The sequence below is a fragment of the Haliotis rufescens genome, unplaced genomic scaffold (assembly GCF_023055435.1).
Source record: "Haliotis rufescens isolate VD_foot unplaced genomic scaffold, xgHalRufe1.0.p SCAF_8, whole genome shotgun sequence".
NCBI classification, from domain to species: domain Eukaryota; kingdom Metazoa; phylum Mollusca; class Gastropoda; order Lepetellida; family Haliotidae; genus Haliotis; species Haliotis rufescens.
Genome location: NW_025964372.1, coordinates 6,651,035 through 6,676,623, shown reverse-complemented (window position 1 = coordinate 6,676,623; position 25,589 = coordinate 6,651,035). Strand labels below are relative to the sequence as shown.

Genomic DNA, 25,589 nt, shown 5'->3' with positions numbered 1-25,589 from the left:
ATTCGACTGGGGGAAGTAAAACGAATTGGAAATGGTAGAAATTAAGCTTCTCATCCTACTTCTTTCCATTCTGAAACAGTATCAGGGGGCATCGGTCGCCCAGTCGTCTTAGTCTCCGCAATTCGTTGTGCAGAGTTGCGTCCCTTAGGGGCGCCAGGAACCAATAATCGTTGGTTAGCGAATCCCAGATTCGCCTCAATTATGTTTCTAAGTTTGTCGGCACCATACCCGTGCTTGTGGGTTTCACCGGGGTTATTAACTTTATACCTTCATCACCTCGGACTTCCCTTCCACATCAACATGACATGCGATGACCTAACGGAATATTAAGAGCGGCGTTAACACACCCACTCACTTAAAATACACTTAAATAGATAATAGGGCCGTAACTAGCGTGGAGATTCTGATTTAAAGTTTTGCTGTTTTTTTGTATCACACATAACGTCGAAAATTGATGATATCAACTTTAATCATTTACAGATAACACTGATTTATTCATTGATCGATTATCGAACCTTGTCGTTTTCGGAAACACTTCATACAGACGCAGAGGCAACGATGGCTATAAGTTATGTAAGGCGCCGCTTCTCCATTTGCAGATTTGTGTCCCATAGTTTGGTCAGGATCCGCTGATAGCGTGTTCGAATCCTAGATTCGGCCCGATTATGATCCCTGGTCTGTCATCAATAATCTGCGTCCTGTCCGGGCATTTAATCTGACATGCTTTGACAGAAATACCACGGACCTACATTATTTAGGTCCATGGAAATACTATTGAAATCAGCGTTAAACCAACACAGATATCACACAGAGATAGGAAGGTAGGCATATCCGGGACTATAATTGACTGCAACTTAAATGAAAGGAAAGTAAGGCAATGTCGTGTCCTGAAATGCCCTACTGTGTCATGGGACTCTTTCAGTGAAGCGGTGCCGCAGACCGAACTATATTCAAAATGGCCGCCTGACTTGTACATCGGCAACGGGTTACCAGCTGTTGGGGGATTCCTGCGACGTCTCATGTAGCAGTGGCTATCAGAGGAAGGGTGCTGGCACCGTCACCTGCACCGATGCTGATACTCTCAGTGCTGCCTTGCCCGTGTGTGAAGGTAGGTTCTTCATACTCAAAGAACAATGCTGCTTTCTTCATCACTTGCAGGCAATCCTTAGTACCATATCTACCCGTGAAGATCCGGGTAGAGAATAGGTCTTCAGCAACCCATGCTTGCCGTAAGACTTGCTGACTTGGTTGCGTAGATCGATGATCATGATGTCAATCACTTGCAATTGATTGTCTGGTCCAGACTCAATTATTTGAGTCATATTGCTGAGTGCGGCGTCAAACCACAAACAAACTAAAGCTAGTACCATATCTAGGTACATTATGTGTGTTTCACTTTCTGCTTGTTGACACGAAGCTGCAAGATTTCGGGTTTTTTTTCCAGTAAATATACTTTGCCAATCAGATGCCCCTCAAATGTAAGAAGATTGTCATACCAATTTCGACATTTTCTTACCTGATACTTAAAGACACCCTCCAGGGTTTTGAATATACTCGTTCTAACAAGCATACCCACGTGCACTCATACATACTGGTCTCCAGCCTTACGGTGCGGGGCTCCCCCTACACCCCCCACCGGGCACTACACCTGCCCCCTTGGGGGTACCTACGGATCAACGTGCTACCTGACCTGTCCCCCGGGGTCGTCACCTGCACACAACAACTTCTACATCACCTGTCAACCGCCAGGAACATGGACACCGGCAGGGCAGTGTGAAGGTGACTTGTGTTTGGATTATTCGTATTAATTTTGATTATTTATCTTTTTAGCAACTTGCCTCGGAACGAGACGAGTGGTCAAAACAAAAATAGAACGACGATTTTCATATGTTACTTGACTGTGATTAGATTCAACAAAAACCGGTGTTGTATTCTAGCGGCCGCCATCTTGTTTTCCAAACCCGTACCAGTTTTTGTTTTCCTTCTTCAAAGTTTACTTTCGACGAGAAAAAAACTGTTTCGAGTTTGGAAATGAGGGATTTTAAAATTTAGAATTGAAAAATATATTACGACTTGAACCTAATCGGTGATGTAGAAGAGGTGAAGGCGAGGTGAAATGGGGTTTAACGTCGTGTCCATAATTATTGCACTTATATAGCGACGTGCATGCACGTGTGTTTGTGTGTGTGTGTGTGTGGTTGCTTGTACTAATCCGGACTGATGCCTATTTATAGTGCTAGTTCACTGAGATACAATGCCGCAGTTTAACATGAATACCCCACTCAGACACAGTATACTGACTCCGGGCGGTCGCTCTTTCACTAGACCACGGAGGCGGTCTAGATGTAGAAGACAAAAAGTGCATTAATTATACAGCGTCTAGATACCCGTCGCCGGGGTAATGTGTAATACCTTATTAATACGTGCTTTACATGTTATGACTTTCAACCCCACTGTGACCAAGAAACAGTGTATATTCGACAAAACCTTTAAAACTACTCAGCATACCTTTTAAAACTTCCGGTAATCCACATAAATTAAAGTGACAAAACTCTTTCCATAGTCATAAGGTGAGGTGACATGGGGTTTAACGTCGTGTCCAAGATTATTGCACTTAAATAGCGACGTGCATGTACGTGTGTGTATGTGGTTGCTTGCACTAGTCCGGACTGATGCCCAATTTATAGTGCTAGCCCACTGAGGTGCCGTGCCGCATTTTAACACGAACACCCTACTCAGACACAGTCCTTGTTTTAGCCCCTTAATGCCGAGCATCAGGCAGGGTGACAACAAGTGCCATCTTTTGGTATGACGCGGCCGGGGTTCGAACCCCCGACCTTCCGCTCTCCGGGCGGACGCTCTACCACTAAACCACGAAGGCGGTCTATCATATTCATAAGAAATCGATTGTACGATTCCGACTATATCATAAGCATTAGTTCACGAGTCACCAAAAATGGTTATCATACTAAATGAACAGCTGATCATGACCGTCATCGCAGCAGTATTGAAAATGACGTTTTATTCCTATGAAAATACACTGATTTTTTTTCTTCTATTTTCTGTTTCCCCACAGTTGTCTCCCCTCCCTCCTTCCTCCACACTAACTGCTCCGTCGGCGTCACCTATACCCCCGTTACTGGAACAGCCAATGCCAAGGTCACATGGAGTAACGTTCTCGTCGACCCCACGAAGGGTGTAGGCAAGGTTAGGGTCACCCAGACAGTCGGGCCTCAACCAGGCTCCGTTGTAGGTCCAGGCAGACAGACAGTCGTGTACGAGGCCCAGGACCAGACTGGAAGCAAGGCCACATGCTACTTTACTGTAGATGCATCGAGAGCTGGTTAGTGTGTTTCTTGTCCACATTGGTCGTGCAAATTGTTGAGCTTTTAGTTTATAGATGAGACATTGATCAAACGAACCGAGAGCAGCGATGAAGTCCGACAGTCACGACATGAACCTATACCAGGGACAGTGACATGTCTTGACTGTCGGACACAATCCCGGCTCGAATGCTTTAGAAACTTGGCTGATACGCTTCTTGAATTCTCCTCGTTACTTATTCCATAGTGTACACCCATGAAGATCCGGGGTAGAAAATGTCTTCAGCAACCCATGCTTGCCGTAAAGGGCGACTATGCTTGTCGTAAGATGCCACCAACGGGATCGGGTGGTCAGATTCACTGACTTGGTTGATGCATGTCATCGTATCCGTATTGCGTGGATCGATGCTCATGATGTCAACCACTGGATTGTCTCAATTATTTTACAGATTACGTCATATAGCTGGAATATTGCTGAGTGCGGCGTTAAACAACAAACAAACAAACAAGTCATATTGTAAATCCTGTTCCAATGGCTTCTATGTAAGCTTGAAATGTATTGCGAACAAGTTGCAAGCTCTGCCAAACGGGGCCGCTCTTTTTGACGGAAAAAGCCGAACGTGAGATTTAGATCAGATTTGAACTTGTTTTCAATAATAGCGACAAAACCCTCCCATAAGCATAAAATAATCTCTGCATATCTCCGCTAAAAGGAGTGTACATTTTACGATTCCGACTATTTTATGAGCATGTGTTTATGAACCATATGCCCGTGTTTCAAATACTGAAAATACCAGGTGTTCACGAAAAGGTAAGCGTACCGTTATGCATGTTCCCATATCCCAATCTTGCAACAGTGATAAATCACTTCTTAACTCCTTCTAGCGTTTCAAGTAATGCAATACGGGCAGTATGACATGATGCCACCAAAACATATCATAAAATAATTGCAGACCTATGGCCCTTCACTAAGCTCACTGTTCCTGAGATTACAGTGAGGGGCGCTGAGGTCGCCCAATTGTTATTTGTTTAAGTGTTGATCCGTGTTCGAATCCCTACATGAGAACAAAGTGTAACGCCCATGTCTGGTATCCCCGTCGTGATGTATCACTGTGGAGGAGGAGACCGGTCAAGGGTATCTCCACCCCAGGAATGTGGTCGCACATGGTGAGAGCACTCAACATAGTCACGGCCATCTTCACGAGCCAAGGGGGTTAACTGACTGTAAAAGCCCGGTTTCCGCCTTGCCGAACTAGGCTGCAATTCCGGAGTTACATTTTGGCTGGACTAACGAGTATATGTATAGTCCCAATCAAAATCGCGCAACGAACAAGACATCCGGTTCGCAAACAACATGAATTTCAACGTGCAGATTTCTGTCGACTGCAGGATTTTCAAAGCATGTGTTCTGTCAACTGGGCGTCGACGGAGATTTTCCGAATCTTTTCGTGTTTGTAATGAAGGTGGTCAAATGATTTGATGCACTTCGCGAGGCAAGACCCGTTTATTACAAAAAAGATCGTGATTATCAGATCGTCTTGACTGGGCGCCGCCATCTTGATTGAAGCAAATGCAAGGGATATTGGAGGTTGAATCTGATTGGTCAATAGGAGGGACATCATATAGCGATTGGTGGCGCTACTATCGAGGATGGAATCGAGTTTGGCAAGAATGGAAACTGACTTTTGTAGCCTATTAACACCCTTGCCTCGGGAAAATGTGATATATCTGGAACCTTGCCAACTCACTCCCTCAGTCACTCATTTATTCAGCTACCTACACATCCGCTCATACTCACTCACCCTTGATTTCAGTGAAGACATGCACGCCACCTTCCTACAGCTTCACCGACGGCAACTTGAACTTCACATGTCCACACAGCTTCTACGTGGGCAGCTCGTGCACAGTGCGGTGCACGCTGGGATACCCCCTGGTGGGCGCTGACCACATCACGTGTACCGACAGCCCTCAAGCCACACTGGGCGTGGCCTGGGCGTGGACATCGCTGTCTAGCGTACCATCATGTCAGAGTAAGGAACACTAGAGAGATTATTTAACTAACATGTTTTTTAGATTTCGGGCACGGGTGGCCCAGTCGTCTCAGGCGCCGTAATTCGCTGTGCAGGTAACGTCCCTCGGGCGTGCCAGAAACCTGTGATCGAGGGTTCAAACCCCAGATTCGCCCCGATTATGTTTGGTTTGTCAGCACCATTCCCGTGCTTGTGGGTTTTACCAAAGTTGTAAACGTCTGAGACCTGCATCACTTAGGCTTTCCTCCACATTAAACTGACACGCCGTGATATAACTGGAATACTGTTCAAAACGGCGTTTAACCCAACTCACTCACTTACTCCTCGAATGGCAAATAACAGCCATAAATCTGAAAACTTTTGTTTATTGATATTATTTATACAAAGGTTTTTGGTTATTTGTCTTAGCACTCAAAGTTTTACGTGTGGAATGCTTGACGTCATAACACAAAAGATGACGTCATTTGCTTCAATGACAAATGACCCACCTTGTTATCAGAGACTAACTAAACTGACGGCCAAAAGAAACGTTACCAACGATATTTCTAGGATAAAATATGACCAACACAATTTGAAGCAGCAATAACAATTGTATTGTAGAAATTCATCATTCAGAACAGTAAAATGCGAATTTACTAATTCAACAACAAAGTCCTTGACCTCCAACAGGGACATTTCTTGACAAGGGGTCATTCGTCCAGTATTCGATCAACAACATTGGTTACAACTTTAAGGTGACGACGGCCCAGACCGTTCAATACTGGATATGACCTCCATGAGCGGCAATGCATCTTCGAATGCGGCGTCGAACTGAGTATACAAGCGTCCTCACATCGACTGCAGGTATCCGATTCCATTCCTCACGGAGGGCAACGATCAACGATTGTCTCGTGAAGGGAGAATGTTGACGTTTCTGAAGACGACGCCCCAGCTGGTCCCAGAGATGTTCTATAGGTGACAGATCTGGTGATCGAGCTGGCCACGGCAGGACAGTCACGAGGAAGTCTCTAGTAATACGGGCTTTATGGGGTGTGGCGTTATCTTGTTGGAACACCGTACGCGTCCGTTGTTGACGCTGGATGAAAGGAAGAACCACTGGCCGTAAGATATTGTCATTGTAGCGTTGTGCTGTCAGATTGCCTTCGATGCTGACAAGTTCCGTCTTCTCGTCCCCGCAAATGCCGCCCCAGACCATCACACTTCCGCCCCCGTAAGGTTCCACCTCCTGGACACAACAAGGAGCCGTACGTTCACCACGTCATCGATAAACTCGCGTCCGCCCATCAGGTTTGAAGAGTTGGAACCTGCTCTCGTCACTAAACAGCACTCGCCGCCATTCCCTTTGTTGCCATCGCTGAGTTTGCCTGCACCACGTCAATCTGGCACGTCGATGTTGACGGGTCAAGGTCATGCCCTTGAAAGGGCGATAAGCCCGGAGACCATAATGTCGTAGTCGTCTGGTCACTTTGTCTGCTGACCGGATGTCCTAAACTGTTGGCAGCTGATGACGTCACAATAAGAAATCTGTTCCTCAGATGAAGTACCCGTAAAAAGCGGTCATCCTGCGGGGTCGTGACCTTTGGTCTGCCACTCCGTGGTCTGACTGCGGTTCTGCCAGTCTGTCGGAGACGTGCGACCGGTCTGGTAATGGTCATCTTGGAGCAGTTCATGTTAATGGCAACCGCTCTCTGTGTCGCTCCCATCTGCAGCATACCTATGGCTCTCCCCCTCTGGACAGCGGTCAGTCTTGGCCTGTTCGTTGGTGTTAATCATCGCAACCAATGATAGGGAACAGATCCGTGCGTAATTTATACCCGGAAATTGCACGATAATTTGGGAAAGAATGTTTTAAAAAATTGCTGAAAAAAACCACCAATATCTCCCAAAATCCGCAAAGCACGTGCAAAGAACGACAGAGAACATGAAGGCTGTATTCGTGAGATGTGTTCTTTACTGTTTTTGAACAGGTTGGCATCTTTGTTTCAAAGTGGCAAATCAGTTAATGTTGGTAACGTTTCTTTTGGCCCTCAGTTTAAAAAACGTTGACCTGGTAAACGATTCGCATCTTTTATGCCCCCCCCATCATATAATCCCCTGGTCTGTCTATCCGTCCGTTCGCTCGTCTGTCCGTATATTCTGGAGCATAACTTGAAAACCGTGAAAGATTTTTCATCCAAACTTAGTGCATGTATTAAACAGAGCTGAAGTAGTACATTTTGCTATTATATAGGAATTTGATGATTCAGGATAATGTAGTATGTTGAACAGTATTTCATTTTTCCTCACTAACTGAAGTTATCCAATGGCAATGAACCAAAAGTGGGGTATAAATTGCCAAACTCCTTTTCCGAATTGCACCAGATCGGAGGCATATGTCATCTCCTGATGACTTCTGTTATATAAGTAGGCCAGTCGTATGAAAGTAGATCCACGCCATATAGGTATCAACCCAAAACAGATGCAACTTAATATAAATCTGATCTAAGCGCTCGTCCCATTAAAGGACGGCCTTTCGCGAACTTTGACAAACCAGTGAAATGACTAACAGGAAGTCGACATTAACCAATCAGAAAGCAGCTATATGGAGTTTTAGCGCACTAGTTTCAAAATGGCGACTTCCGTTCAAGAACAGTTTTCGATTCAAAATATGAAAACTGAACAAAATAATATTCTGGAACAAAGTAGTACTCTATGATTTCAAATGCTGATCACTTTATAACCAACCCCTAACTGTCGTTCGGAATGCCTCGTGGTGACCTGTCCGAGGTTGCATAATTAGAAAACACTTTCACTTTCGCGTTCTCGTAAGCGACGCACTGATTGGTCGGATGAAAGGTCATTCTGACGTGACCTGTAATGGAATGACCTCAGCTGTTTGTGTGGCGGTAGCGAGCACTAAGACCTGATTTTAATGAGACTGAAACAGACATAAAACAACTGCCACTAGGGCCACACGGAACAAAAAAATATGCCCCCCAAATTTTGCTACCATCTGTTGTGTGACCTGAATACGTACTTACAGAGAGGAGCTGCCCGGCCCTGGTGCCGCCAGAAAATGGGGCGTTGTCATGCGACAAGTGGGTGTCGGGCAATATGTGCCAGATGCAGTGCCAAGATGGCTACCTGATCCCGCGATCAGCGCCCCCTAACGGCATGTACGCCTGTGGTGGTAAGAGCGGCACGTGGAAGCCGAACCCTTACATCATGCCGTGTGTTGGTGAGTATGTACTGAGTGTACTGAGGGGTGTGCGATTATATTCTTAATCAGCCAAGTCAGTTCTGAAAGGTGTGTCCAAACATAACAGTGATTATATTCAATCAATCCCCAAATAACATATAACAAGCAAGGGCACCCATTGCCATGACACCTCAGGATAATGAGGGGGTTTTCCACCTATGATGCCAGCTATAACGAGCACGAAGATGTTTCGTTTGTTTGTTCGTTGTTTAACGCCACACTCAGCAATATTCCAGCTATATTACGGCGGTCTTTAAAGAATCGAGTCTGGACCAGACAGTCCAGTGATTGACATCATGAGCCTCGATCCACGCAATTGGGATACGATGACATGCATCAATTACGTTAGCTAGCCTGGCCACCCGATACCGTTTGGGTTGCTGAAGACCCATTCGAACTCGGGTCTTCACAGGGCAGCACGAAGATGCACAGTGAACTGTTACAACATGAATTTTATTTTAAATGCTAAAACAAATCACGTAGCCTCTCAACTGTGTTTTTTCAAAAGTTACATTGAACAATATTCATTACTTTTTTCTTTCAAATTAACCTTTCAAATTGGCGACACCTTGCATATTGTCGTGACTGAGCCAATCAAGAACACAAGAAATATACTGACTCGGCCTGAGATAAAAAAAAAAAGTTGATTATTATTTTTTCATTGCCACCGACTCAAATCATTTTATTGTCCTCAAGTAGAAACAGACTAAGAAACAGTGTGTACCCCATTCTTGCTTAAAGTGTACGGCGTAAAATACTAAGTCCAGCTCCACCAAAGAATCATGCTTCACGTGAATCTCATCCATCGACATATGCACTGAACAGATTCTTTGAAGACAGTATATTCTGAACAGTAAAATTTCGAATCATATGGAAGAATCTGCAAAAAATAATTTATTGTGGCCGAATATAAAGAATTATTTCTAATAAATCTTATGATTATGTCAGTTCAGTTCACTAGTTATATGTCCAGCAATTTTATATTCGGTGGGGAGGGGCTGTTTGATACAGATTATCTTAGTCAGTGCTTCAAAACATAGAGTTTATTTCTCTGAAAGGAATGGAAAAAAAAACCATGATATTTTAGAACAATCAGCAACCCCTCCACATATGAAATTGTCGGTGCCTTAGTTCCCTATCTCCCCAGTGTTTCACATTTCCAGCCAGTACCCTGCCACTGTCTTTCCGTGCCCCGGGAAACGTGTACTACTCGGGGGCGTGTCCGGCTAGTGCCTCGGCTCGGGGTCAGATCAGGGACAACTTCATCAAGTCTCTCACCAGCAGTATCTTCATGTCCGTGTGCGCTGACAGGACGCAGTGCAATACACAGAACGTGGACGTCATATGCGGCATGGTGACCGGCAAACGCACGACGTCCTCCCAAGTGCAGTTAAAGTTTGACATCGTTGTTCCGTACAGCGCTGCTAATGGCGGGGGACCACTGGCTGTAATGGCTGGCCAGAACCTACTGAACAAGGTCGCAGCGGGTACGTTGTCTATCCGATATTAATATTTATACGACTTATCTAACCGAGGGGCGGTCGGGTAGCCTTGTGGTTAAAGCGTTCGCTCGTCACGCTGAAGACCTGGGTTCGATTCCCGACATGGGTACAATATTCGAAGCCCATTTCTGGTTACCCCGCCGTGATATTGCTGGAATATTGCTAAAAGCAGCGTAAAACCATACTCACTCACTCAGTTAACTGACCGCTTGATGATTGAGTGAGTTAAACTCCTCTTTGTAAAGTATTCCATTTATACCAGGGCGTGTTAGCTTCATGTGATAGGAAAGCCGGAGTGAGGTCTGAGCCCGAAGTACAGGTCTTAACCACTTTGGTGAAACCCTTGAACATGGGTATGATGTTGACAACCTGGAAACATATAATCGGGGTCAATCTTGGATTCGAACCCACGATCACGGGTTCCTGGCACGCCTAAGGGACGTTACTTGCATAGCCAACTACGGCGCCATAGACTACTTGGCCACCCGTTGTCTCTTTGATGACATGATTGCGTTCTTGAACCTTTGCACAGTACAGAATTTTAGGTCCAGGTCGCAAATTAACTACTTCTGCAATTTGAACCAGCAGAGGGATAGGGACGAAAGAAATAGGGTCCATTCACAATCCCACGATCACAATTAAAACTGCAGCGCTTTAGAGGACTGGGAAGACCACGTTGTGTTGTAAGCATGTTAGATCGTGTGATTCCAGGGTTCAATTAGCCATTTGTTGAAAATATGTTTTTAGGAATCACAACTGGTGTCATGTCTGGGTCTCTGAATTTCCTGACATTTGGGCTGTCTGCATCAAGTGCTGTGCTCCATGTTGATGCTATGGCAATGGACTGTCCGCAGGGCACGGGGCCGGACTATGCTAGTGGAGCTTGTGGTCAGTATACACCAATGTCAACGGTCAAGGTCATGGAATGTACAGGACGAGAGACTGGCGCAATAGGACGAGGGATAAGCAGTGCTTGACACTGGCAAAGATATGTCAGTGGATCAAAGGGCCAGCACAATGGAAAATCTACTAGTCTTTTAGATCTCTACAAGACACAAATTAATGTTCCTGAAAAAAATGGGTTTCAAAATGTGTTACTTCATTGCGCAAGTAGAATGAGAAACCAGTCAAGGTTACCACTGTACCACGCTGATTTTGCTTAGAATATAGAGTTGATCTATTGCTGATTTCAAAAGTCGTACAAACTTAAATTACATGTTCGTCCCCAAAATAACACTAGCCTACCGGAACAGCATTTGCTTAATTTTACTGGTCCTGGACTCTGACCAACAGACCAGCGTTTGTGTCGAACACTGGGATTAGTTCGATACAGAATACTGACAGTAATATGACTATTGGAATTTTTATTGGAGACAAAACACTACTTTCCTCGCACTGTTTCAAGACATACATTTGTTTCTCTGCAAGGAGGCAGACACATTTCAGGAACCACAACTAGGTGGTCAGGCTATTCAGCAGTGAACAATGTTGATGCCAGTACCTTTTTAAAACCTTTATGTAAACTATTTACCCCAAACATTGTCGGGAACAGAATATCAAATGGTCGGTCCCCAAGGCGTGTTGTGTGATTTCAGCTGGATGTCCAAGAGGCCAGTATTACAACCAGACCAAAGACTCGTGTGATCCTGTTCCGAAAGGGTCTTACCAGCCATCGGATAACTCCGTCACTTATGTGCCGTGTCCTAATGGGATGTCCACGGAAACTGCCGGAGCTGGAAGCCTCGCCGAGTGTCACGGTAGACAATCATTAAAGTACATGACGGTACTCGCGTATACGGGTTAGGATGGACTCGAGCCACACATCAAGGGCTCGAGCAACCAAGCTCCTCACAGCGATAGCCCGTTCGAGGAGCTCCTTACACCGGGAGTGTAAAGGTGTCACGCGCTGTGAGGAGTTTGTCGAATACCCAACCAGGGGAGATAACCAACACCTTCACTTCTCTAAAAAGCATGTTGCAGTAGATGGAGGTGTAATAATAGTACAATGTCTGGGCTTAACTAATTCTAAGAAAGAAAGAAATTAAGTTGAGTAAGAGGCATATTACCTTACAAACAGGGTGCTCTGTGCCGGGCCGGATTTATAGCACGGCGTGTCAGCCTGATGTGGGACGAAGTTGTCCTGGTCGTTTCCTACGCTGATGAAACCCACGAGCACAGGTATGGCGCTGACAAACCTAGAAACATGATCAGGGCCAAGCATGGATTCGAACCAACCATCATAGGTGTCTGGCGAATTTTAATCGAATTGCGACGCCTCAGACGATGGGCATCTCTTTAATTGCATGCTTATTATGTATATATATCTTAGAAGGGCTATTAGAATTACCGTAAATTCAGAAATAAAAGCCGAATTGGTGTTGTTTATCGTACAATAAAACACTACAGGGATAATGAACCACAAGGAGCGCAATTATATGTCCCTGTCACATATGAACTATTTCTGTAGCTTGGACAAGCATTTAGGTAGGGACGACAAAATAGAGCAATCTTTATTATATTCATGAATGAAGACCCTGTCAAAGCCCCACAAACAGGTTGATTGTTTCTGATGATGCCCAATGCGACCTGTCATTTGATTGTCATTGAAGGGGTAATAGTGACACTGAAACACGGCCGTTTCAGAGGTGTGCCCGCCTGGCCAGTACTCCGCTACAGGACTAGCGCCATGTTCGCTGTGTGGAGAAGGCACCTTCTCTATTACCCCCGGGGAAGTCAACTGTAGTACGTGCTCCCCTGGGTACACCACCCGGGACTCGGGGGCAACCAGCCCGGGTAGCTGCATTGAGGCCACATACCGTGAGTATATCACAATAAATAATAGCAAAACATGTTGACTGTTGGACACGTTATTGTTTAATTAAACACCTGCCAAATGCCAATCTGACGATTACAATTACAACATAATAAATCAATTGCGTGGCTTTTGATTGGCTGATCAAGCAATGTTTTGGCTTTAATATTTCCTAACCTAACGATAAGTAGGCCCGTCCACCAACATACTACAGTTTCCTGATTGGTTGGGCTTCTGATGTATTATTACATATAGCAACAAGAAGATACGTCCCCCTATCGATGAATGCTATGTGCGTAAATACGACAAACCAATCAAAATACGCGTATGACTTTAAATACTTCGGTCAAAGAATTCCTCAGGAATATTTTTTATTTTGCATATGTCTTGCATATAAAAATATATCTAAGATACAGTTATATGTGTTCTATCATACTGTATAATACTGTCAGTCCCGAGGTGTTTAAAATAGAATCTGGAAAACTTATGATATGGGGTAAAATATAGGTGAATCTTAACGCAACGATCTGACAATTCCTTTGGCTATGCCCGTTTGCGCTTAGACGGGACCCGGTCGCAAAAATGACCACGAGAGGGGCATGAGTCGATATTCGGCTTGTCCTGGAGTACCACGAGTTGGTAGCCAATGAGTCTAAGAGTTGGCTAAAGGGATCATGTGGTGAAGCCCATTCCCTATTGACACATGTACCTCAAACCCCCTCCATTTTATCCTACTCTCCACTCTACATTGCCACAACAGTCCACGACGAGTGCCTGAGCAGCCCTTGCGGTGCCAACGCCTGTGAGATGCTGGCTGATGGCTTCCGGTGCCGGTGCTCAGGGGGATACAGCGGGGAGCAGTGCCAGACTCCCCCCGACCACTGTGTCAGTCAGCCATGTGCCAACAGAGGCACCTGTGTCACATCCCCTGGGGGGTTCGTCTGTCAGTGCGTGGCTGGGTACACGGGCGATCGATGCCAGGAACAGATAGGTAAAGCGTTTTTTTTGCAATCTCTTTACATTAATGGGAGTTCGAAATCCTCTGTAAAATCAACTTCCGAGTTCAACTGTTTGGAAATAATTAGATAACGCTGACATCCAAACGGATGAAAGATTAAAGCGCATAGTTTTCTATTTTTCAACCAAGGATGTTATGTTTGCACATCATAGGTCAAGAAAATATCAAACAATGATTTATTGATCTCCAAAACGAACATAAACGGGGAGTTCCGAAAGCAAAACCATAAAGCCGCTCTATTATATTGTTGGGAAATGTATTCATCAGGTCGTTTCTGAGCGTCATGTCATCAACACCTACAAGTGTGCATTATTGAGGATATATTTGTGTTCTGTTGCTGTTTTCTTTTGCTGAGATCGACATTTCCAAATCGAGGTTGTAAAGAAATCAAGCCGAATCGTTCAGAAAGCTGAGCGCTGATTGGCTAAAGAACCCACGTATAGTTCAATTAGATGGGTCAAAGTTCACTCAGGATCCACCTGATGCGACATTCTATGGAGGTGTTGTCATATCTTGACGCAGAAAAGAATCCTAAAAGATCTAACTTAAAAATGACGGGCCTGATTAGAAGTATGTTCTTCACTCCTATATATGCCTGTGAATTTCGTTTAATAATCCTGTGTTTCTCCCTTTATCGAGACAGGATCTTCTGGTTGTTGGTCACGATTATTCATCAATAGATCCAAACAACATAGCAATGCTCGTGGTGTACACCATCTTCCCGAGGCAAGGGAGTTAACTGACTGTAAAAGTCCAGTGTCTACCTTGCCGAACTAGGCTGGAATTACGTAGCCCGATCGTAGCGCCACGTTGGAATCCATGTTGTTAACGAATCGGATGTCTAGTTTCGCAATTTTGATTGGACTATGCATAAGACTTGTTGATCCAGCCAAACTGTAACTCCGGAATCCAAGCCTAGTTCAAGCCTAGTTTATCAATCGTACACACCGGGATGTTTATTTTGCTGAAATACTGCTTAAACGTGATCACCGAATGAGTCCTTCTCCCGTGTGTCCCTCTTCTGTGGTGTTCGCTCGTCACGCCTATGACTCAGTTTCGGTTTCCAAAATGGGTGTCCCCCGCTGTCATATTGTTGTTGTTTTTTTTGCTAACTTTGACCCTCTATTAAAAGTGAACGGTGGCTGGAGCGGATGGTCACTCTGGTCAGACTGTTCGGCCACCTGTGGTCAGACTGGCCTCAGATCGAGGTCACGTCACTGCGACAGTCCAGCCCCACAACATGGCGGACTCGACTGCAAAGGGGAGACAACTCAGGCAGAACCCTGCAATCGGCTACAATGTCCAGCCTGTATAACCTTCCCGAAGCCGCCGAACTCCGTGTTTGAATGTAACCAGACAGGCTCCACCCAAAGCTGTAAGCTGAGATGTAATCCAGGATATAGCTTCACAAATGAACCACTGCCGTCGTACAACTGTGGACCAGGGACAGATTACACGTGGGACTATGAGACCAGAGCTGCCGCGTTTCTGCCATCTTGCAATAGTGAGTGTACTCCCCAGGGAGCTGAGAATGCAATATGAATGTACACTTATCAATACTCGTTTTGCATACATGGACATTCTTTAGGGCGTAGATACGTTGTTATATACTAAGCATTTATGATTTATTTCGTACACCTCCTGTTAGCCTCCGTAAACACACCGATCATAACCCAAGCCCCCTACTGTAACATAGACAGACCTATTTACAACATGCACAAGTGCAACCTATTATTGAAAAATGCAACCTAATATTTATATCTACATGCACCAAGTGCATGTCGACAAAGTTCACATTTGTATCTTGACTCAAACCATGATTGTCCACACAACATCGGCTTTATCCATGTGTACTTTGTCATTCCTTCGTGGACTTCCTTGACGTCATCAGACTGTGGGTACTTCACGCTAAAATACCGTACTGTTGCTTCATCTTTCATAGAAGTCGCCCATCGTATACCTATGATATTTAGATTATCCAACCAGTATAATGATAATAATTATTAATTATACTCTGGTTGCCATGGACATTGCCACATACGAATTGTACCGTCAGTACTCTCTGTACTAAAAATCATGACAGTCATCAGAGACCTGAGAATTTATTTAGATATTTATTTAGGATGCTGCCTGGTTTTGTCTGGTGCAACTAGCTTTTCAGGTCAACATGCACCTGGTGCAAGTTAAATCAAGTTCCTTAAATCAAACCTTGCCTACGACAATCGTAACGGTCAGATCGCCTAGTTGAAGGAGGCTCTGTAAGCCCTGCCTATGACAATCATAGGGGCGGTCGGGTAGCCTAGTGGTTAAAGCGTTCGCTCGTCACGCCGAAGACCCGGGTTCGATTCCCGACATGGGTACAAGGTGTGAAGCCCATTTCTGGTGTCCCCCGCCGTTATATTGCTGGAATATTACTTAAAGCGGCGAAAAACCATATCTACTCACTCACTATGACAATCATAACGGCCAGATCGCCTAGTTGAACGAGGCTCTGTAATCCCTGCCTATGGCAATCATAATGGTTAGATCGCCTAGTTGAAGGAGGCTCTGTAAGCCCTGCCTATGGCAATCATAACGGGCAGTTCGCCTAGTTGAAGGAGGCTCCATAAGCCCTGCCTACGACAACCGTAATGGTCAGACTGCTTAATTAAAAGGGGCTTTGCAAGCCCTGCCTATGGCAATCATAACGGTCAGATCGCCTAGTTGAAGAAGGCTCTGTAAGGCTTGCCTATGGAAATCATATCGGTCAGATCGCCTAGTTGAAGGAGGCTCTGTAAGCCCTGCCTATGGCAATCATAACGGTCAGATTGCCTAGTTGAAGGAGGTTCTGTAAGGCCTGCCTATGGCAATCATAACGGGCAGATCGCCTAGTTGAAGGAGGTTCTGTAAGCCCTGCCTATGGCAATCATAACGGTCAGATCGCCTAGTTGAAGGAGGCTCTGTAAGCCCTGCCTATGGCAATCATAACGGTCAGATCGCCTAGTTGAAGGAGGCTCTGTAAGGCCTGCCTATGGAAATCATATCGGTCAGATTGCCTAGTTGAAGGAGGCTCTGTAAGCCCTGCCTATGGCAATCATAACGGTCAGATCGCCTAGTTGAAGGAGGCTCTGTAAGCCCTGCCTATGGCAATCATAACGGTCAGATCGCCTAGTTGAAGGAGGTTCTGTAAGCCCTGCCTATAACAATCATAACGGTCAGATCGCCTAGTTGAAGGAGGCTCTGTAAGCCCTGCCTATGGCAATCATAACGGTCAGATCGCCTAGTTGAAGGAGGTTCTGTAAGCCCTGCCTATGGCAATCATAACGGTCAGATCGCCTAGTTGAAGGAGGCTCTGTAAACCCTGCCTATAACAATCATAACGGCCAGATTGCCTAGTTGAAGGAGGCTCTGTAAGCCCTGCCTATGGCAATCATAACGGTCAGATCGCCTAGTTGAAGGAGGCTCTGTAAGCCCTGCCTATAACAATCATAACGGCCAGAACGCCTAGTTGAAGGAGGCTCTGTAAGCCCTGCCTATGGCAATCATAACGGTCAGATCGCCTAGTTGAAGGAGGATCTGCAAGGCTTTGTTCTGGTACGGAATGAAACCACAGTATACAATGTTATTTTCGAGCCGACTGAAAAGTGATTCATAGAATCACATAGGCATTTATTACCAAAATTCCAGCATCAAATTGTTCACATACTAGTTATGCAAGAACCTTAAGGTTATAGTCAGTTGGCCTATTTGAGCGTGTCCGTATTGTCTGTGTTTTCAGTGATGGAGGCACCCCGAGGCATGAGTATCAAAAACACTATGTCCTACACCGGGCTAAAATGTTCCTTGATTGGCTCGGAGGCAAAGTACAAGCAAGAACTGACCAATGAAATCGAGCAACACTCCAGCAAGTTGGCATGTAAAGATGGTGGCTTCTGTTCCTCCAAGACTGAGGTTAAGTGCTCTGTGCCTGACCGGGATGTCGTCGTGGATCTCACACTCACGGTTTCTGGCATCACAGATGCGGGGAGTCTCAACATGCATGAGTACTTTACAGACAAGAAAGGTTTGAAACTTAGAAGCTTTCACGTAAACAACATTATCTGAACATGATGTTTGTTTGTTTAACGCCGCACTCAGCATTATCCCACCATTATAAAGGCGGTCTGTAAATAATCGAGAATGGAACAGACAATCCGGTAATTGATATCATGAGCATCGATTTACGCAATTGGTACGCGATGTCTTAACGTGCTTCTCTTGAACTACCTTTAGCGTAATAAGGTATATCAAAACTATGTAGAGTGGGGATTAAGGGGTGGGGCGGGGGCATGCTTCAGGCTTTGTTTACTGGTGCTAAAAGGGGGAGGTCTTGTTTCAGGTTTGTTTACTGGACCTTAAAGGGGGAGGTCTTGTTTCAGGGTTTGTTTACTGGGGCTTCAAGGGGGAGGTCTTGTTTCAGGGTTTGTTTACTGGAGCTTAAAGGGGGGAGGTCTTGTTTCAGGGTTTGTTTACTGGAGCTTAAAGGGGGAGGTCTTGTTTCAGGGTTTGTTTACTGGGGCTTCAAGGGGGAGGTCATGTTTCAGGGTTTGTTTACTCGAGCTTAAAGGGGGAGGTCTTGTTTCAGGGTTTGTTTACTCGAGCTTAAAGGGAGGAGGTCATGTTTCAGGGTTTGTTTACTGGAGCTTAAAGGGGAAGGTCTTTTTTCAGGGTTTGTTTACTGGAGCTTAAAGGGAGGAGGTCTTGTTTCAGGGTTTGTTTACTGGAGCTTAAAGGGGGAGGTCTTATTTCAGGGTTTGTTTACTCGAGCTTAAAGGGAGGAGGTCATGTGTCAGGGTTTGTTTACTGGAGCTTAAAGGGGGAGGTCTTGTTTCAGGATTTGTTTACTAGACCTTAAAGGGAGGAGGTTATGTTTCAGGGTTTGTTTACTGGACCTTAACCCTCTGGATGCCGAGTTTTTTTTCTGACGCACATTTTCCTAAGATCGGAAAAGTGAAGGTTGTGCGAGAATTGCGCTCACGCGGCACTGGGTCTACCTCTGGCTATAAAATTACGCAGAGGTGGAGAATATCAAATTTCCCATTTGATGGTGTAAATTTAACTGTAAATATCAAACCGGTTTTAAAAACAGACACTCCTAAGTGTTGTCCGAGAATTTATTCTGCGTTGAAAAACAGTAAATTTCTCCGCTTTTTATCGTACACTGATAAAAGTACTGTGCGACAATTTTTTTTATTAAGAAGCTTTACGGAAACTGTGAGCGAACAAAATACTGCCTAATATCAGAACGACATAACTACATATCAAATGGAGTCATATGCGTATGTATAACGACATACATTCAATTCCAAAAATAGCATGCCGTAAATGACGAAAACTGATTTTTCTCTATGACGTCAAAAGGTGACAGAGAGGTTACACACGTACAGAGAAAAGGGGGCATAACTCCGCTATGCTTAGCTCTAGTTTGTTGTAACTCGGGTCACTTGGTAAGAATTAGCTGTGGGTAAGGACAATATATTTTCGTGGTGTTTTGTTCAGGAGGAACCAAACTATTCCAACACAAATATCGATATTGAAACTGTACACGTTTAGTTATAAAATATACCCATAAGAAATGATGAAACCGTACTTCATAAAATAGGAGGTAATAGAGAAATGGATGGCCTTATCTAACCTATAATTTAGTCCTTTGATTCCAACATTCTCCTGATTGTGTAAGTGTAATTTGACTAATGTCGCATCATTATTAATGGAGCACAAGCCTTATCATCAATGTAATGAAATACCCTAAAAATAATCATTGCTGGTTTTATGTATTTGATAACGTCGGAAAAAGACGACACTGGTATTTTGATTAATATATATCTCCCCTAATTTTCGTTCATGTTATGGAAAATCTCGATGTGTGGAACGGAATTTGACGCTTTTTCGACACAACATAAAATGACTGCTCTCACCAAGTAAATAATGTCTTAAATATGTAAACAATTAGATAGTTTATCGTGTATCTTAATTGGACAAGACACGCACCTGTTTGGCATCAATTTACGTAATGAAATTCCCCAAAGAATATTTCAAAACAACCAAAATTATATTCAATATTGGACATATATTTGTTCATGAATATGTTATTTTTTCTTACACAATAAAAGATGCAAAGAAAGCTCTATTAGTATAGAATTATCAGGGTAATCGTATACGTTTGAACCAACGGGGTACCTGGCATGGGTTTTATTTTTTATACATTTTACAATTCCTGGAGAAATAAAGTAAACTGTTTACTATCCTGTGATCACAATATTGAAAACAGAATGAAACAATTGATTATATAATGCAAAACGAGAGGAATAATTCGTAAATTGTTTGTGACTAACGCGCACCTTGCGAATCGTTAGATATCACTGTTCTCTGTATCCAACAACATAAAAGACAAATCCATGACAAAGACATTTCAGAAATGTGTGCATATATTTTACCGAAAAATATTATCCATTTTGTTAAAGTAATATATTCAGTTTTAGTTATAAAATAAAATGAAACGGCTATTCATGGACATTGGTTATATGAACTTATGATATTGACTTATTACACATCCCAAGACATACGTATACATGCTGCAGTCACATTTACACTTTATCTTGTAACACTTGTCCAAAGGAAAGAAATATCGTAGTCGACACTATAAAACTATCACATTGTTATGCAAACAATGTTCAAACAAACAGGAGATTATCAAAGGTTCGTTCATACATGTTGTGGCCTATATGTACGTATGATTACATTTTGAACATTGACAAATATCCAAAGTGAAATAAATTGTGTGAACAAATGTATAAGAGACATGCAAAATATACACCATAACTGAAACTGTAAACAGCATGATACAGTGATCGTGTGCACTCTCATTCAAGGACCTTCACCTCAAAGAAATTACCAAATATGTACAACAATGTTGACGTATGACATCACTACCTGTGACCCACTTTTACAAAATGGCGTGTACACTTTCAACAGTACGCGGGATTGTACGGGGGGACTTTCGTTGATTCAGGGATCGTATACACATAAATGTGACATGTAAGTAATCAGAAACATTCTGACAATCTATGTACTGTTATTTGTTGTCATAATTTTCATTGAAACAAACGGAAATAGTCAGAAATTCAGATAAATACCGTTGTCGTTGTGCGTGATTTTGCGTCAGTCATGGCGTCAACCAGAACGGTAACTTTGACAACTTCTGTTGAAAATATCAAATCATTGCAATGTATCTATTTGAAATTCCCCAATTCTTCCTACGATTCTCTTCCCATGCATATTCTGAAAATGTTGAGCCAATATCTTGAACGAATAGACGAATGGATAGCTCATAATAGGAGAATATGCTACACTGTGTAAAATCTGAATTTTGCTTTGTTTACATTTCAACCATGTGCAGTTTTTTCGAGCACAGCGTTCGTTTTCACACCTAACTTATTTTGCTTGATTTCATCGAGCCACTTTGTATTGGTGACAAAGACCACTGGTCATTTGATTCTAAAATGTATGAGGAATTCAAGGATGTAGGTATCGCAGATACGTTTGAAATATACGTGATGTTACAGGCGTCTCAAAACCGGTGTACCTGAAACGTGATTTTGTAAACACCATCCAATATGGCGGAAAGTTCACTTCGGCGTTCGTGTTTGCGTATTTTCCAAAACATTCGAAACGATTCTAGGGTTATCGGAGACGTTTTGGAATGATCATTGGTGATTTCATAAAGGACAGATACCCGTGATCACTAAAATGTTATTTTTGAAATTCATTTATCCGAGTAAATATCCGAAACTTAGATATCAAAACATGCTGTAAATAACGCCGTGAGAGGTGATTTAGTAATGTGTAAAAAATGGCGACATTTACGATGTACCTAATTTTCAGAGGTCATGTTCAGTACTTTTGCTTGGCCTAAAATGCCAGTGGGTGATATCACAGAACAGGGAATTTCCCACCTTATTCAAAACTGTAAAGTGTATTTGTGTGGGTGATGTATTTTGAATTTTATTCGACTTCAAAGTGAGGGCTGTAGAGGAGGGACATATATGTCCCTCTGGCATCCAGGGGGTTAACCCCCTGGATGCCATTTGGACATATATGTCCCTACACAAAACGCAGTTGCTGTGCCAGAGGGACATATATGTCCTTCTGAAACATCATGTTAAAAGAATTGAAATAAAATATTTTTGGATTACCCCAAGCCCATAGCAATTGCAACATCGCAAAAAGCAGTAAATTTCCATCACATCTGTGTCATTTTCACAACTCTACTGTCAATAAATAACGCATATGGAGTTAGTCAAATTCCCCTTGTTTACACTTTCGTTCAAATGTGCCGCCATTGAAATATTTTTTTCATTTCGAACAAATTGCACCGACTGATTGAAAATCCATATGCGAAGGAATGTTTGAAACCTTCATAAATATTTTGGTTAAAAGATTGAAAATGGTCAAATATCTACGCATCTATGTATTAATTAGCTAATGAAACCAACTAAATGCCCAGTTTATCGATGGTGAATGGAGTGTATATATTTTTTTTACAGTATTTGTTCAAGGCCTCGTTCATCACATTCATATCAAAGCGTATTCAAAAACATTCATACAGTTATACATACCTACTGACATCTTTTAAAAACAGTCTGTGTGAAAATGTGCCACTCCTCATATTCATACGTATACTTAGAAATTCCATTCATGCTTCCTAAACCTCAAATTCTGCAAAAACACAGAAAAGGTACCGCAACTTTTTAGCCGAAACTTAAAACAAAATGGCGACCGAAGTTGAAGGTCGCTTAGCGGTACTTTTCATGAGAGAAAACAAGTCAAAAGCATGTCTCCCAGAAGAAACGAAAACGCACATGGTAAACTTTGACACACCCTCTTGGGTCTGTGTTGTTCATGTTTTGTGACTGATTATATGTAAGTCACGTTTTCGTATGTTTAATGAGGCGACCCAATTTATTACAAGACGTTGAAAAGTAGGTTGGTAGCAACGGCATATAGGATCTTATGCAGTGTCGAATATATTTATAATTTATTGGTTATATAAGTATATAAACAAGAACTATATGATGTTGAATTATGAACGTGTAAATGTCAGTTAAAATTACTTGAATACCGGTCCCCGATGAATCTATATATTTATTATTAGTTCGTATGTCTAAATATAAATAGCTAGCTCTTTGACAGTAGAATTCATTACTAAATTATTAATAATCTTTCGTTTAATTTCAGTATGTAAATTTGTATTCATGCGGTTTGTTATTGTTAAATACCTTATTATTATTGCAAGACTAAGTTTTTTATTTCACGAATACAAATGAAGCTGTTACGGTTATCGACAGTTGGTTTCAATCATCCACCATAACGGGGTTGGCAAGAGCGGCAAATTTCCGATTGTTCGTCTGGAACGAAATACCGTGACCCGCGACCTTTGACATGCAACGTCACAGAGGTTACAGGTGCCCGAGTAAAACAAAACAAAGTTCGATGTTGAAATCACCAACAGTGTTAAATATGACATCCAATGTAAATATTTATACATTATATGCTTTAATCTTTATCTTCGTGCTTTGTTTATCGAATCAGCGCGATGAACACAAATCAAATATAAAAAAAACGTTCGCCTCCCGCCGAGAGCATGAATATTCATAGGGATAAAAATAGCCCCATGTGACAGACGACAACATTGCGATCGAAGCTGTCCACCAAGAAGGAATAATGTCTGCGGTGGGAATTGGCGACGACGATGATTTGGGGGAGTCGGACTTCGAGTCGGACATATCCGTCGATTCTCTCGATTCCGACTCCGAGTCCGACTCCCAGGAAGAGATAAGCGGTAAGTAACATTAATTCATTTTCATTATTAATTGAGTAGGTGTACTGTCAGTGTAAAAGCAATGGCGGGAATAAGAATTTGTTATTTTTTTTAGCAATTTTCGAAATTGTAGGCTAGATCTACTCGTGATAGTTGTGATGTTTAAAATGTTAAAAATATCTACCATACCATGATAGTCATAGTAGAAACAGCAAACTACCTTGTTTAGTATTTCATGAAATTGATTTGAAAGAAAGTCTCTCATGGTAGTGAAGTTTTAACATGTCTACATGTGGCCTACACATGCTTTTGGTAAAGCTCAGTAATATTAATGGAAAAATGTCTTTGTTAAAAATTAAATTTATCTTGAAGGACACACTAGTTCACACTTTGGACATGAAGCCATATTTTTAAATGAGTATAGTGAGTCATTCCTAAAAAATCTAAAATGTCTAACTTATTTTGAAATTTTAAAAATAAATGAATATGTTTCATAATTTTAAATGTTAAATGTTATAAATATATCTAAATGATGTAGATTAACATTTACTATAACTTACTAAGGGGAAAGGGGAGTGGCAATTCACCAAGTGACTGTTGTCCTTGTGCCAATGGGTTGGGGGGTCAGCGCACTGAACAAATGTTCCCGCACTGAACAAATGTTCCCTCACCGGGCAGGTAGCCCGGAGACGTGGAAGCTATGGCCAATTTTTTTTTTTAAATTTAGCATCATTGTAAAGCTTTTGATTTTAGTTCTCACCCTTGAAATGTTTGCATCATGATTACACAATTGTTTCCCTGTGACTACTCAAGGAAGCCCTTCAGTTTTCATTAATACATTCATGTGGAGCACATATATCCTAATCTTATCTTTATGTTGTAGTAATGAAGAATAAGTCTTTCAACATGTTTAATCTGTACCCAACTAAAAAGGTCACAGGTTATACATATTAATTACAAGCAAAATATCAGCCTTGACGAAAATAAAGTTGCCACATGAATATTGATACTGTGTTGTTAAATATTCACTAGATCTACAGGGTCTGAAACATTTCCTTCAATAAACTTAATATATGTCTATAGGTCTATATGTATATATATATGTGATATATTTATATCTTTATTTAAATTTAAGATTGATAACAAACATAAAATAAATTGGAGAAATGACAAACTTCCATGAAGCAATTTGCAAAAAGTATGTATCCAAGGGAGATATTATAGGACATAAACAAATCACATTATCTCCCCTTGATCACCAAGAAAACATGAGTCAGCAGTTGCTTAGTTCCAATTATGATAAGAAACATCCATGAAAATTTGCAAATTCAGCGATAGAAACTAACATTTTAGTCCACTAGTCCATATATTATAATGATGAGTATAACAAAACCCTATAAAATTGGCAAATGTCTACTAGTGCTTATGATACCTTAACTATTAGACTGTTTTGCAAATATATAATCAGGACAATGACATGGAAATTAATACCAGCTCACTTATCTGTAGACAAATTTCCAAATCTTCCCATTGTTTTAACAGTACAATGGAATTTTACCCTGTCTTGTAAAGTATTTTAGTTCCAACCCTTCATTTTGATTTCGGTGTTAAGCATCACATAAAAAAATACTAAAGAGGCAAACAAATAAACAAAGCTAACCATGTCCTCACTATTGTGATTGCATTAATTTATCTGCAACCTCTTAATTCTTATGCTTTAATTTTCAACCATGTCATTATTCAAAATTATTTGAAAAGCTTTTAAATTTCATGATATTTGAATTTTTATAATACAGTTTTACTCTGTCCAGGATATGGTCTGTGAAGT

General features: G+C 42.3%; 1 protein-coding gene across 1 annotated transcript in view; it reads left to right on the top strand.

The window, feature by feature from the left end:
* Positions 1 to 25,589, top strand: part of LOC124148984 — a 41,438-nt gene that overhangs the window by 5,974 nt on the left and 9,875 nt on the right. Inside the window, exons 7-18 of the mRNA XM_048389136.1 lie at positions 923 to 1,108; positions 1,603 to 1,779; positions 3,077 to 3,343; positions 5,138 to 5,353; positions 8,376 to 8,570; positions 9,755 to 10,078; positions 10,841 to 10,981; positions 11,689 to 11,850; positions 12,737 to 12,910; positions 13,666 to 13,896; positions 15,056 to 15,427; positions 17,681 to 17,965. Of these exons, the coding sequence (XP_048245093.1) occupies positions 923 to 1,108; positions 1,603 to 1,779; positions 3,077 to 3,343; positions 5,138 to 5,353; positions 8,376 to 8,570; positions 9,755 to 10,078; positions 10,841 to 10,981; positions 11,689 to 11,850; positions 12,737 to 12,910; positions 13,666 to 13,896; positions 15,056 to 15,427; positions 17,681 to 17,965 (2,730 nt within the window). The remainder of the gene's footprint in view (positions 1 to 922; positions 1,109 to 1,602; positions 1,780 to 3,076; positions 3,344 to 5,137; positions 5,354 to 8,375; positions 8,571 to 9,754; positions 10,079 to 10,840; positions 10,982 to 11,688; positions 11,851 to 12,736; positions 12,911 to 13,665; positions 13,897 to 15,055; positions 15,428 to 17,680; positions 17,966 to 25,589) is intronic.